Source organism: Setaria italica, chromosome III (assembly GCF_000263155.2).
Source record: "Setaria italica strain Yugu1 chromosome III, Setaria_italica_v2.0, whole genome shotgun sequence".
NCBI classification, from domain to species: Eukaryota; Viridiplantae; Streptophyta; class Magnoliopsida; order Poales; family Poaceae; genus Setaria; species Setaria italica.
In genome coordinates, this window is record NC_028452.1 from 19,167,006 (window position 1) to 19,182,210 (window position 15,205).

The following is a 15,205-nucleotide window of genomic DNA, read 5'->3' on the forward strand; positions in this document are numbered from 1 at the left end:
AGCGAACGGTGAGGGCTCCCTTAACCAGGCAGTCATACGGGAACTTGGTGATTTTCTGTATTCTGATTCTTTAGAAAATTAAAAAATATCAATGTTTTTTCTTGGATGGGTATTGACAGTTATCCATCCACTTCTCTATTTAGATTAGGAAACAAAATCTAAATCTCTTATCAGAAGTGACACCATAGTAACTTACTGTTTTTCTTTTACAAACTACAGATTTGTACACTCCTCTTCCCCCAATATATTGGCATATCCAAGGCAACAGCGAAACAGGAGGGAAACAGAAAGAGGATGATTTACTCTCTGGCGACTTCATTACTGTGGTGCGACAAGACTACTTTGTCTAGAAACCTTCCAGGATGCTCAAATACCATGAAAGGATCCTACTTATGCTCAGTGTTCTGTGGCTTTCCCACCTTGCATGGTTCATCATTGAGAAACTCATGATGCTTCCTATGCTCATTGTCGTCTCAAGACAGCCTTCCTTCGGTCGGTTGACCGATCTGAGTAATTGCTAAGTTTTGTAGAAATGGTAGGATTTGTTAATGTTCCAGTTTGAACACTGGGCAGCTGGGCCGATGCCTTGTAGTAAGATATAAGCAATCTGTCTTCGAGCCTGCTGGTATGAGCAAGGTTTTGCTGCCAGTTCATCAAGGCGGTGCAGCCAGATATGTTGTGTGTGGCCTCAACCGTCTGAAAGGTTCTAGCTAGTCTTGACAGTTTTTGGCAGATGTATTTATGTTGTACAGTCTAATGTAAATGTATGAACTAGAGCTAACAGAATCTGCGCATATATTCTGAGGCAAACTTTGGGGGTGTTTGGATACACCCCACTAAAATTTAGCACATGTCACATCAGATGTTTGGATGCTAATTAGAAGTATTAAATATAAGCTAATTACAAAACTAATTGCACAGATAGAGTCTAATTCGCGAGATGAATCTATTAAGCCTAATTAGTCCATGATTTGACAATGTGGTGCTACATTAACCATTTGTTAATGACGGATTAATTAGGCTTAATAGATTCATCTCGCGAATTAGCATAGGGTTCTGCAATTAGTTTTGTAATTAGCTTATATTTAATACTTCTAATTAGCATCCAAACATCTGATGTGACATGTGCTAAATTTTAGTGGGGTGTATCCAAACAATCGAGCTTATCTAAGGGGGTATTTGGATCTTTAGTCCTGACTAAAATTTATGTCACATCAAATATTCGGAGACTAATTAGGAGGACTAAACATGAGCTAATTATAAAACTAATTTCACAGATGAAGGCTAATTCACGAGATGAATCTATTAAGCCTAATTAATCCATCATTAGCACATGTTTACTGTAACATCACATTGTCAAATCCTGGACTAATTAGGCTTAATAGATTCGTCTTGCAAATTAGTCTCCATCTATGCAATTGGTTTTGTAATTAGCTTATGTTTAATACTCCTAATTAGTATCTAAATATTCGATGTGACATGAATTTTAGGAGGTGCTAAAGAAACAAACACCCCCTAAGTATCCAAACAGTCGAGCTTATTTTGGTCACATTGCTGAGCTTTTCTGTTAGTTGTTGCAGCGTTACGTTGCACCTGACAAATGAAACTGTCGTGGCTTTCAGGTTCAAGAGTCATGTGATGTGATGCACTGATGCAAGATATCAAAACGTGACGAATCAGGCTCGGTGGAGCTCGACTCGAGTTTATGTCGAGCTGAAGCCTAAGCTCCTCGGCTCGTTCGAGCTTGGCTCGTTGACAGCCAGCCGTAACATCCATCGGCGCCGTTAACTAAAGCCCACCCGTTTCGGCTATCCCCTCACTCCCTTCTCTCTCCCTCGCAATGGCAGCCTCGGCCGCACCCACCACCTCCTTCCCGCCGGCGCCGGCGCCGGCGCGGGGGCTGGCGAGGATCAAGACGGCGCCTTTACCCTTCGGCACGTTTCCTCGCCGAGTGCTTCTCAGGGCGGCCGGCGAATCCGCCATGGTTCGTGTACTATCCCCGGCTCTGTATTGCCTGATTTATCCACTCCCATTTGTTCTTGCTTTTCCTCCTCCTCTTGTTCTGTTGCTTTGATTCGATTCTTGTGTTTGATGTTTATTAGTGTTAGATGAATCAGAGGGCAGGTGGAGGAACGCCGGCCCCTATCTTGGGTACCAGGCGGATGCGTGTTGAATCAATTGATAGTTGGAAAAGCCCCAACTGTAGCATACAAATAGGTGTACACAGATCACAGTCCGTAACTCAAGGAGCTATATTTGGTAGCCTATAATTACATGCCAATCTATTCTCAATGAGTTCCTAAAGGCCTGGACTGTTCTCTGTATACACGGTTTGTTACACAAGGTAAGATACGCACAGCAGATTCTTCTAGAACTCTTTCATCTAACATCCTCCCTCAATCACAGCCGAGATAGGTTGAGATTGAACTTGAATTGTTCCAGAGACCGAACTGGCAATGGCTTGGTGAAACCGTCTGCAACTTGATCACCTGAAGATATAAAATCAATATCCAGAAGTCTTCTAGTTACTCGTTCTCTGACAAAATGATAATCCACTTCTATGTGTTTAGTCCTAGCATGAAAAACTGGGTTTGCTGACAAGTACTTTGCACCAATATTATCACACCATAGTTTAGCTGCTCTTGGGCAATTAATCTTGAGTTCATATAGTAAAATCTGGATCCACATCACCTCAGCAGTAGCATTGGCAATTGCTTTGTATTCAGACTCAGTACTAGACCTTGATACAGTGGGTTGTTTCCTTGAACTCCAGGATACTAAGTTTGATCCTAGAAAGATAGCAAAACCACCTGTAGATCGTCTGTCATCTATATTACCAGCCCAGTCTGCATCAGAAAAGGCACTCACCAAGGTAGATTGTGACTTATGTATTCTTAGTCCCAGCCGTGTACAATACTTTATATATCTCAAAATCCTCTTTACTGCTTCCCAATGCACAGTAGTTGGTGAGTGTAAGAACTGGCAGACTTTGGTAACAGCAAATGAAATATCAGGTCTAGTAAGAGTAAGGTATTGCAATGCTCCTACAACACTTCTATAGTTAGTTGCATCTCTTGGACCGAGAGGAGTACCTTCATATAAGGACAATTTCTCACTTGATGCCATAGGTGTAGTAACAGGTTTACATTCGGCCATATTAACTCTCTTAAGCAAGTCTGTAGCATATTTCTCTTGAGTTAGAATAATTCCATCCCGTACCTTATTCACCTCAATGCCCAGAAAATAGTGAAGCTCCCCTAGATCTTTAAGTGCAAATTCTGCTTTTAGATCTTGTAACAGGGCTGCCGTGGCCTTTTCTGTAGAGCTAGCTACAATGATGTCATCCACATAAACTAGAACAAACATAGTGACGTCACCTTTGTTATAAAAGAATAAAGAAGTATCAGCCTTTGATGCCTGAAATCCCAGCTTCATCAATTTAGCACTTAGACGTGAATACCAGGCTCGAGGAGCTTGTTTAAGACCATAGAGAGCTTTGTCCAACTTACAAACATATTTGGGTCTGGTAGAGTCTTCAAAGCCTGGTGGTTGCTGCATATACACCTCTTCATCTAAATAACCATGCAAGAAGGCATTTTGAACATCAAGTTGCTTCAGACTCCAGCCTCGAGAAACAGCAATAGACAGAATAATTCTTATGGTTGCCGCCTTTACTACAGGACTGAAAGTATCCTCATAATCAATACCATATTGCTGTTTAAATCCCTTAGCAACCAGCCTTGCTTTATATCTATCCAGACTACCATCAGCTTTCCTCTTAACTTTGTATACCCATTTGCATCCTATTATATTCATGCCTTTTTGAGGAGGAACTAAATGCCATGTTTTATTCTTCATAAGAGCATCATGTTCTAATTGCATAGCTTGCTTCCAATCGTCATTTGCTAAGGCTTCATCAAGACTGTTGGGTTCACCAGTACTAGCAAGGAGGCCATACCTAACAGTTCCGTCAGTGTAGACTTTGGGACGCCGGATGCCATGTTGTAACCTAGTTCTTGGCGATGAAGGACCGGCTGCAGGCGATGACACAGAGGATCCCAGCGAATCACCGTGCGCAGAATCTAGTGGAGCAGAGAGTCCGGGCTGACGTTGTCCCCCCTCGGTCGCATGTGCGGCCGGTGCAGTCTGTGTTCGTTGCGTGTCGCTGCCAGACAGGGCCTCCGTCACCCTTGAAGGCAGCAACAAGCCAGACTCAACTCCCGAAGACGATGCGACCGTTGGTGCCGCAGCAGCAGGAGGCAAATCCTCCTCGTGCTCAGTGACCGGAGGCAGCGTGATGTTAGCTGCACCGGCGAGCTCTTCTGAGTTGTTGTCTTCAGAATTTTGCGCCAAGTTTTCTTCCTGCTCATCAGACAACTCAGTAATATGGTTAGATGAAACATTAGCATATGGGTTAGCCACAGATTCACCCCTAAAGAAGGAACTTGGGACCCAAACTTTTGGTGGTAGTTGAATAACTTTAGCACGTAACTTTGCTCCAGCATTAGGATTGAGGTGGGAAAAAGGATATACTGTCTCATCAAAGATCACGTCACGTGAGACATAGATACGTCCCGAGGCAACATCTAAACACTTGAAACCCTTGTGGAGGACGCTATATCCTAAGAAAACACACTGTTTCGATCGGAATTGGAGTTTGTGAGAATTATAGGGTCGTAGGTGAGGCCAACATGCACATCCAAAAGTGCGCATGGATGAGTAGTCAGGTTTCTGGTTGGAGAGGCGCTCAAGGGGAGTTGTGAAGTGAATGACACGGCTAGGTAGGCGATTAATAAGATGTACGGCAGCAATGAAAGCCTCATCCCAATACTTGAGAGGCATGGAGGCATATGAGAGGAGAGAAAGGCCAACTTCAACGATATGGCGATGTTTACGTTCTGCGTCGCCATTTTGTTGATGTGTATGAGGGCAAGACACGTGATGCACGATGCCAATTTTAGTAAAAAAGGAATTAAGTCTCTCATATTCTCCCCAATCACTCTGCACAGCAAGGATTTTCTTATTGAACTGTCGTTCTACCATGGCTTGAAAATCTTGAAACTTATGGAAAACATCAGACTTGTGCTTAATAAGATAGATCCAGGTAAATTTGCTAAAATCATCAATGAAGCTTACATAATAGCGATATCTCCCTACAGACTCAATGGCAGGGCCCCATACATCGGAGAAGATGAGCTCCAAAGGAGAACTAGACTTACTATCAGATCTAGTGTAGGGGAGTTGATGGCTCTTTGCCTGTTGACAGGCATCACAAACTGAAGAACTAGATGCCTCACCTAACAAAGGGAGTTTATTCCTACTGATAACTTGCTTCACTATAGCTAAAGAAGGATGACCCAAACGACTATGCCACCGTGAGAAGGGAACTTTGGTGGCGATGTAGGCGTTTTTATTGGATGGTGCTGGGAAAGGGTAAAGACCATGGCGACACTCCCCTTCAAGAATGACCTTCTTCGTGTCCTGATCCTTTACCAAAAAATAATTCGGGTGAAATTCAAGAAAAGCATTGTTATCAGTGGCAAGACGATGAACGGAAATAAGATTTTTTTGAGCTTCTGGAACATGGAGAATATTTCGTAGATGAATATCATGATTACTAGGGGTGTGAATAGTGGCATGCCCAATATGACTAATGTTCATACCTGAACCGCTTGCGGTGTGGATCTGATCCGTGCCGTAGTACTTGTCACGGATGTGCAGCTTCTCAAGTTCTCCGGTGATGTGGTCGGATGCTCCAGTGTCGGTGTACCAGGTAGAATCTACCGGTGCACGATTAGCAGCAGCAACAAGTCTTCTGTCGGGGACGAAGTCTTCCTCGAAGCGATGCCAACATTCAGCAGCGGTGTGATTTGGCTTGAAGCACACCTGGCAGAGCGACTTGTCGTTGGCGGTGTTGTAGAGGTTGCGCTGATTATAGTTGCTGCTGTTGCCGCCACGGTTGTAGCCACCATGGCGCCCACCATTGCAGGTGGAGGAACGCCGGCCCCTATCTTGGGTACCAGGCGGATGCGTGTTGAATCAATTGATAGTTGGAAAAGCCCCAACTGTAGCATACAAATAGGTGTACACAGATCACAGTCCGTAACTCAAGGAGCTATATTTGGTAGCCTATAATTACATGCCAATCTATTCTCAATGAGTTCCTAAAGGCCTGGACTGTTCTCTGTATACACGGTTTGTTACACAAGGTAAGATACGCACAGCAGATTCTTCTAGAACTCTTTCATCTAACAATTAGTTGCCGGCCTCCTCGCATTTGGAGATATTCGTTTGCATTCTGCAGCTCTATTGTGGGCGTGCTGGTTGCAATGGAACGGTTGCAATTGTCTCTGTTCCATGCGCTCCCGCGTATTCTACAGAGAAAAGATATAACCCTTGTGATGTATGCTGCCAAGTTGAGAATCCAACAACGAATAACCCTAGAAAAACTCCGTGATTGCATACGCGTGTTTTGTCGAAGTATTGGTTCCAGAGTCAGTGTCTTTACTACTTGGTCTTAGTTATGCAGTTGTGTGCAGGGTTCCAGAGATCGCTGAAAACATGCCTGTTCCTTCTAGTAATCTTTTTTTAATTAATAGAGAATAAATCCGAAAGCAAAACCTAAACGGGCAAGGTTTTTGGCCAAAAATAGTTGGGTGATATCTTTCAGTTACCATCCAACTGTCGACTAACAAATACTTCAGCTTCAGTCTTGGACGGTTTGTGAACTGCCTGTGAAAGCATCATGATCATCATTACTTTATATAAGAGCTCCATTTAGAAAATAATGATGGCTTCTCATTTATGGTACTGTTTACCGCAATTATAAGTTGGATTAGGCACATTCATTGGTACCAGTCTGATGTTCAGATACACTGTTTCATTTTCTCATGCTATGGTGCATTATTAGGTTGCTGGCGACACATTGCTTGGTTTATATGAGAAAGAGAGATTAGGTCTCTCACACTATGCAGACGAGGAGTTTGAAGAAGAGAGATACTGGGAAACCTTGGATGCTGATTTGCGCTACTGGACCAGATCCCTGCGTCCAGTGCAGGTATAGGTGTGCATTAGTGGAATCAATTAAACCGGCATATCTACTCAGCATCATATGCGTTGTAGAATTAGCTAATGTTCATTTTTTGTCGTTCAATTGGCACTTTGCAGTGGTATCCTGGTCATATTGCAAAAACAGAGAAAGAATTGAAGGAACAGTTGAGGCTTATGGATGTTGTCATAGAAATCCGTGATGCTAGGATTCCCTTGTCCACCAGCCACCCTAAGGTTAATGCTTTTGGTGATTGCTCGTATTTATCTGTACAAAACACCAACTTGAGATGTTACTAAAGTTATGCTGTGTGTGATCAGATGGACTCCTGGCTAGGCAACCGGAGAAGGATCATAGTCTTGAATCGCGAGGATATGATCTCAACTGAGGACAGGAATGCATGGGCTACTTACTTTGCTAATCACGGCAACAAAGTTGTGTTCGCCAATGGGCAGCTGGGCATGGTAAGATAGCCTCGTTCAGTTTTGGCAGCTAACTGATCAGGCCTTTCTGGTTGATTACCTTATGCATGTGCCATTCATTTGACATCATTTTCTTTGCTGGTGTTCAGGGTACAATGAAATTAGGTAGGATGGCAAAATCGGTAGCATCTGGTGTGAACACAAAGCGAAAGGAAAAGGGACTACTTCCTCGTCCGGTAATCCAACTGATATCTTGTTGGTTTTATTGTTTTCATTGGCTCATTTAATTACTCTGTTTGTGAAGATTAGTATGTCATAGGACTTGTTTGAGGCGTCATAGAATTTGCATGTTATGTTCAAACTCCAAACTATTAGCATAATACTGTGAAGCCTCTAGGCCATTTCCTTTTGATTACAGTAACTCGCTTTTTTATACATTCATTCATAATTTTTTTGGGAACTTCTTTGAAAATAAAAAATATGTTGATTATTCAAAATATAATGATCAACCATGACATGTTTACTTTGCAACTTGTTTCTATTGTGCCTTGAAAGGTTCGAGCTGGAATAGTTGGATATCCAAATGTTGGTAAATCTTCCTTGATTAATCGCTTGCTAAAACGAAGAATGTGCCCAGCAGCACCGAGACCAGGTGTCACAAGAGAGCTGAAGTAAGCTATGTAGTTGCATAAGTGTAATTTTACATTGTGTACCCATACAAACAATCCTGTATTTGCATCATTCGGTTTCTAACATTTGAAACTCTGAACAGGTGGGTTCGTTTCGGAACAGACCTAGAGTTGCTAGATTCACCTGGAATTTTGCCTATGCGAATTAGTGACCAGACAGCTGCAATTAAGCTTGCTATATGTGATGATATTGGAGAAAGATCGTATGATTTCCCTGATGTGGCGGCGATTCTTGTACAAATGTTGATAAGACACCCGGCAGTAGGTCTGTTTTCTGATAAGCTAATAATTATCGTATTATATTTGAGCTGATAGTAATACTCCATCTACTTTTTATATGTTTTTATTTTGCACATGTCTTCAAATCATCGCTGATGGGCTTACATTGAACAGGTTCTGAAGCATTTCGAAGGCGATATAGGATTGATGTAGACGACGACTGCGGTAAAACGTATGCTCTGATTGATCCTCTCTAGCTCTTTTCAACATGGACCTAGAAGTTAAAGTCGATGTTCTGATGGCATGCTCAACAAATTGCAGGTTTGTTACAAAGCTCTCCGTTCACTTGTTCAATGGAGATGCAAATCAAGCAGCTTTCCGCATATTGTCAGACTACAGGAAAGGCAAATTTGGTTGGGTGGCGCTGGAGAGACCTCCGACCTAGCAATGGAGACATTAGATAATTTTAGATGCTAGAGATGTACTTGTTCATAGTACAACACAATGTAATGCTCTTCGTGGCACCATTATAGGACAGTTTTTCCTGCACTTGTACGAGGAATTGAAGAATAGATGTCCATCTAAAGACGCAACGCATCATTAATGCTGCTGCTGTTATTACGCAGTCCAAAGAAACCGTGCTGATTTGTATAATCACTTGACTGAGCTCACTATGCAACGTTAGTTTAAGAAGCGAAAGCGGGTTGCAACGATGCATTTTTAGTTGCTTGTGTGCACTTCTGGATGATCCATTAAATTGGGGTACTGAAGTTTAAGTTTTGGGCTCCGACAATAGGTATCCATCTATAGTTTATTACTTGCTTAAATTTCTGTTTCCAAAAGTAAGACTGCAGTTCATACAACCTATAAGTTTCCATATGGGCATTGGAACCATTCCTGCCAAGTGGCCATGAAAATTTAGAACATCTAGATACTTTTACCCCCTCTTTTTAAAAAATTGGACTTTCCATTTCTTGTACAGGTAGAAACGACAGATAATTTTTACAACATGTTTTCCTATCACGATGCCATCTTTGCTACCACCAGTTTCTCAGCTCCAATTTGACACTGTTAGTTCCTCACCAGAGTCTCTGACGGGCGGCCTGCTGATACATACTATTTTTTTACATCCCTGCTGGCGCTTTCAAGATAGCAGACGACTGCATAAATTTCAGGTTTATGTTTCAGTTAGCTTCGATGCTCATTATATTTTTAGATCATCAAGCCTGTCGATTAGATCCAAAGCTTTGGTCCTGTCAATCTCGAAGTCAATAACTGGAAACATGGAAGACCTCCTAACTGGAAGAATGTCTTTCCTGTTGCCACTGGCTGGAGAGTGGCTATTGCTCTTGCTCAGCCTACTCTGTTTGCTGTAACTTGACGTTGTGTCAAACTCTTGACTTTTGCTTATTCCAGGGACAAATTTCCTGTACTTAACATCCCTTAGCATATCCTGATCCTCTTGTGTCAGAATTGGTGACGAATTGTTCGTTTTGCCTTCCAACAGTGTGATTGTGGCACCCTTTTTTGTTGGTGAGCTCATGGGAGATTTGATGGGAGACCTTAGACCTCCATGGCCATTTCTTGATTTACATATAAGATGATGAAGCCACACGACAAGCTCCAGGATAAGCACATCAGCCTTCTCCTTCTCAGCATGATACAATGTCTCGATTCGGGTCGTGTCCATTTGCCCTGATATCTTGCAGTTTAACTCAGATCTGCATCAGAAACGAGGTTGTCAGAGATAAATCATACTTTCATCAATTTCTATTTACATCACTGAGAAACTTCAGTTTATCAGATATCTATTTAGGATGAATGTACAGATGCTAACCCTGTATTTGCCCACTCTCCAACCCAACCGAAGCCATGGTATGCCCTGGTATGAACAAGTAACCACATTCTAAGTATGATATAAGTAAGCATTGCAGTTGTAAATAGTCAGATAATAGGTGATTAGGAAAGATTAAATTACTTAGTTGTGTTACTAGCAAAAGGGACAAGCCATCGCAGAGTTTTCTCCATTTCAGCTTTGATCTGAGGAGCTGTAAGCTGCATTCATTTAGCAGAAATGTTCAGGTGGATAGCATGGCATAGTGATTCATACTGTTCGATCATAGTAATAGTAATTAGTTAATTTGAGACTCTAGCCTGGCATACCTCCTCCTTGAGTTCAAAAGATTGTAGCTTAGAACGGAGAGCAGATTTGACAGTAGGTGGCAAACCATGATATAAGGTATCCCTTGCATTTGTAGGCATTGCACATGATCGAGAAACCTACCAATTGATCAATCCTTGTTAAGATATCGTAAAGAAACTAAAGTTGAAGTAACTGTCCCATGAGAAGACTTTTCACGGCAGGCTGTGATGCCAATTTATAACATAAACTACAGTGTCCTTGTAAAAATAGTCCTCATTTTCCGACAGTCTTGAAGCATGAAATGGGACTTGATTAAAGACTTATTGCATTGATAGCCCACAATATGGTTGATGTATGAAGGTCGAGAAGATTATCTTCTAATCATGAAAGTAGTTCAGTAAGACTCTAGAAGAGTATGTGCACTTACAAGATTATCGATCTGATTGATGATATTCGCATAATGCAACGCAAGGCCTGCTGGTCCCAATCTATTATAATGTTTGGCAGGTTCTTGCGGCTCTTCGCTGTCTACAGTCAGATAGATGCAAGAAACTCTAGATCATTGTCACAACTAAAAAGGTGGTACACAACAAGAATCATGCAGTCCTTTGAGAAGAATCATTTTTGACTTCAGTAACATACCAGGACAAACTGAAAGAATAATTAAGGTTGTCCTACCATGCATGCAACTAAGACGTGTTTTACCCAGAGAGGACGCCGGGGGGGGGGGGGGGTTCATTAAAACAAGATAAACAATAAACAAATAAAATATCTAAAAAACATAAGAAGTATCTACGGAGTAGGTAAAAGAGACATGCATTCTGATTTTTGAATCAGTCGATCCAAGAACTTGCAGGCATGATAGACTTAACCAAATACATTAGAATGCATTCTCAGTTTTCATAATTTATATGGGGTTACCAGGGTAAATCTGTTATGACAAAGTAAACATAATAAATATACCCCAGACAAAGCAAATATGTTTCTTCAAACCACCACACTCAAGAAACACTAGCAGTCAAAAGCAGTTCAAACTGTGCTACAACGATAAGTAGGATTCATAAAGATTATACCAGCACGACCGAAGGTGTTATGTATCTCCAAATGTAAGAAGTGAACAATGTCTACAAGCTTTTCCATCACCTGGGAAGAAAAAAAAAAATACTATTTAAACCTTGGAATAAGATGATAGAGAAGGATGCTTGGAATAAGATTAGTGGTAATCAATATCCTAAAACTGCCTTCCCTTGCCATCACTTGATAATATGATAGATTTTTAACAAAGGCACCTCATACCAACCTCTTCCAAATTCTTGGACCAAAGTGACCTCTTTTTCAAATTTTTAACATGCTTACTCTGACCCTTCACTTCCTGCTTCAGTATATCCAGACTGTCTCCTGCAAATAAATCACAAGTTGTTTTATAATTCATTAAAAGCTAAAACTATGTTTGGAGATCATATTATCCAGTCAATAATATCCATTCTTATTGACTGGTTAATCAAATGAAATAGGTCCTGTCCAAGAAATCCTTGAGATGTATCATGAGAGTTTTATTTGTTACCTACTCATACTCGGGGTACCGTACATGAGTTTTTTTTACTGCAGCCAGGCTATATTTAATGCAGCATTACAGGTCATAAACATAACTGACCTCTTGAACTCAAGCCATCATGCTCTTTCTGTTTAAGACGGTAATCAGCTTCAAACCTATCCAAAGCATGAAATTCATGATATAATTCCTGAGAGCAAAAGTGAATTAGCAGAGAAGTCAGTAATAAGAAGACAGGCAAATGCCAAAAAACAAAAGCACAACTTCGTCAATGATGCTAGGGATTCCTTATTCAAATAATGCAATTATACTATCCCTAGCCTATACAGAGCAATACAGGTATCCACGACAGCATTTTGCATCATTTTGATTACTACTTTGTGTCATAATACATTGTTGCAAATCTCAAAAGTTATATGTTATGAAAGTTTCATAGTGAATATAAAAGCTTCATCTGGCAAAACTAGATAAATCTTCGTCTATTGATGATCAAAACTTAGCTGTCTGACTGTCTCACTCCACATTATAGATTGACCAACATTTTGAAACTGCAAGAAAATAGAGCATACAGTGCATGGATACTGCTATTGGCAGTAAATGCTATCCTGGCAACAAACTTTCGAGGAACCAAAGAAATTTGGTCAGATGGCACCAAAACTAAGTGTTGAGAACTCTAACTGCCAAAGAGAATGCAATATTTTGTCAACTGTCTAGCCAAGACAGAGTCTTAAACTATTTATCAGTTTGACTACAATACAGAAGCAGCCAAAATGGCATTGTATGTAATGCAAATAAGTCATCGACCACAACAACAACAAATCCATTTAGTCCCAAGCAAGTTCAGGTCGACTAGCAATTAAGTCACTGAAGCTAAATAAATCTGAGCATCCTTACAGCTGTGCATTGGACGCAGGTGACCAATTTCTGCATTACTGATTCTGCATCTTCTTTCAGGTGATTTTGTGGTGTTCGTTCTGATGCCAACCTAAAGGAATTTAAACTGAATTACAAGTTAGTAGCCTAAAGTAAACACATCCACAAATGCAGGTGCTGGGGGAAAAAGTGTACTTTTCAAAGTAGCGGTCCAAGTGGTGCCACTGAGGATCCTTGCAACGGTTTCCAAAGCGGACAACCTCTTTTGTGAATACTTCTAACTCTTCCCTGTAGAAATTAACATATTAAGGAATAAGGACTTGAATTCAACATATAAGGGAAATGTGAAGTGCAGTTTTTTCCATATATATCTGGCAGGGTAGTGAATGACAAGCACGAAGATATTAGGATACATGATATGAAGTGCAGATGAGCACAAACCTTTTGTCAGCAGCTGCCATCTTGAGTAATTCATCAGTATCTTTGGATATAAGGTGTTGAACACCTTCTGAATGAAACACTACTTCTGTGAGATGCTTTATGCTAGGCTCTGACAGAGAACGCATCAGATTGGAGCCTCTAACTATAGTATTTGCCACCTCAAAAGCCAACATAGATATTTTGTTTCCCTTTGCTGCATTACTTGACACAAAACCACTACTAGAATTTAAACTTGTCATGCTACTGCCAAGTGTGTCTAGAACCTCCACTGCTTTCTCAAGCCCAACAGTGCTAGCTCTACCTAAAATTGAGCTCACTTCTGAAACCTGTTTCAGTAAAAAAACAAATATGAATGGCAGAGAAGCCTATCTAACAATTTCCACCATAAACACAGCATTCAACCTAGACTGAGGTATAGAACCATCGGGTCATAGAAAAGGATAATTGGAGTGCATGTAGCTGCCAAAATATAATAGCATAGACGAGTGAGCTAGCGCATGGTAAACCATTTAACTATAAGTTGTTTTACAGAACATTAATGACTAAATTTCTTTTGCCAGGATGCCAATAAGCACTCAATAAGCATATTACCTTAATAAGACATACAGAATAGCATGATCACTACAAGAAAAATTCCAAATTGAAATGATAGAGAAGAATATAGATACTGAACAAATAGTGAGTTATGTCCGCAATATATAACAGTATCATGATTAGAATTATTTGGTTGCTATGTACCGTAGGGACACTGTACCTATATCACTGAAATCTAGCAAAATACTAAGAATCACTTGGAACAACTATTACTTTACAAAACATGCGATGTTATTGCTGCCTGATTCAAGTTAAACGTAGATCAAACAAGAAGCGCAAGAATTCCTCAAACCTTGGCAGCGCCAGCTTTTGCCTTGCCCAAACCAGCCCTCTGCGACAGCGACCTGGTCAGCTGCGGCGAGGCCCTGGACCCCGCGTCGCCGCCGGCGTTATGCCCGCCACGAAAAGCAAGCCCAGGCACGACGCTCTCCATGAACGAGAAAGACTGCTGCTGCTCTTCCAGCCGTTTTGCCGCCGCAGCCGCCTCTCCGGACACCGGCGGCTTCTCCACCTCCAACACCGCCCCTGGCTCATGATCGGCAACCTGGTTCCGGCCAAGCGTGGTGTCGCTCGGCGACTTGTCTACGGCTGAAACCTTCGAGCAGAGGCCTCCCATCCCCTTTCCCCAAACGAATACCCTGATCCCCCACCTTGTCTTAATCCGATTTCTTGCCGCCGGCGGAGCCAGGGACGGAGTCCATCCAAGAATGCTTGGGCTTTACTGGCAAGGAAAGAAGGAATCGATCCAAGTCCGGATGGATCTGCACACCCGCTTTAGTACACGGGAGGAGGGGGACGACTGCGAGAGAAGAATTCGAGGTAGCGTGCTCCAGTGGAAGCAGACTAGAGATGTGTCCGGCGGCGGCGACCCCGGTCAGGGGAAGAGGGGATTTTCCCCTTTTTTCTCTCTTTTTTTATGCTGATGGCGGGAGGTGGGAGGAGGCTGCGACGCCCCGGATGCCGGTGAGGTGCTGGAGGCCGGGGAAATGAATTCGGGCTGGGGCTGGAGGTGGAGGAAGAACCAGTGAAAGTCGAGTGAGAGTCACTAAATGCTGCAGTAGTCTAAAAATGATTTTTACCATTAAGGTTTCATTTATTTTAGGTACAATTATCCGTAGAATGCATCTGTTTCACATCTAACAAGTAAATTTGCAAAAAAAAAGATTATAAGAAATGGCATCTCCTTTGTCATGGTTTCATACTACGGCATTTTTCTAATCCTTG

General features: G+C 41.7%; 3 protein-coding genes across 4 annotated transcripts in view; 2 read left to right on the forward strand and 1 right to left on the reverse strand.

Annotated features, from left to right (window-relative positions):
* Positions 1-1,652, forward strand: part of LOC101758497 (probable magnesium transporter NIPA6) — a 3,597-nt gene extending 1,945 nt beyond the window's left edge. The window contains exon 7 of the mRNA XM_012844509.1: positions 1,623-1,652. Within this exon, the coding sequence (XP_012699963.1) occupies positions 1,623-1,652 (30 nt within the window). The remainder of the gene's footprint in view (positions 1-1,622) is intronic.
* A 159-nt stretch (positions 1,653-1,811) lies between these two features.
* Positions 1,812-9,073, forward strand: LOC101770655 (DAR GTPase 3, chloroplastic). The gene is made up of 9 exons (XM_004961926.4): positions 1,812-1,984; positions 6,911-7,057; positions 7,168-7,284; positions 7,369-7,512; positions 7,620-7,706; positions 8,026-8,141; positions 8,243-8,424; positions 8,553-8,610; positions 8,700-9,073. Exons 1-9 carry the CDS (start codon positions 1,841-1,843, stop codon positions 8,821-8,823), a joined length of 1,119 nt encoding a protein of 372 aa, XP_004961983.1. The 5' UTR covers positions 1,812-1,840; the 3' UTR covers positions 8,824-9,073.
* A 100-nt stretch (positions 9,074-9,173) lies between these two features.
* LOC101769985 lies at positions 9,174-14,997 on the reverse strand. Of its 2 annotated transcripts, none has more exons than XM_004961925.3 (12): positions 14,274-14,997; positions 13,388-13,713; positions 13,142-13,234; positions 12,968-13,058; positions 12,176-12,263; positions 11,822-11,919; positions 11,595-11,664; positions 10,949-11,049; positions 10,542-10,658; positions 10,357-10,433; positions 10,216-10,260; positions 9,174-10,099 (listed from the first exon to the last, which is right to left on the reverse strand). In XM_004961925.3, exons 1-12 carry the CDS (start codon positions 14,595-14,597, stop codon positions 9,583-9,585), a joined length of 1,947 nt encoding a protein of 648 aa, XP_004961982.1. In that variant the 5' UTR covers positions 14,598-14,997; the 3' UTR covers positions 9,174-9,582. The 2 variants fall into 2 exon arrangements, with proteins under 2 accessions (XP_004961982.1, XP_004961981.1); XM_004961924.3 differs by having other exon boundaries at positions 12,968-13,073.
* Between the last annotated feature and the right edge of the window lie 208 nt (positions 14,998-15,205).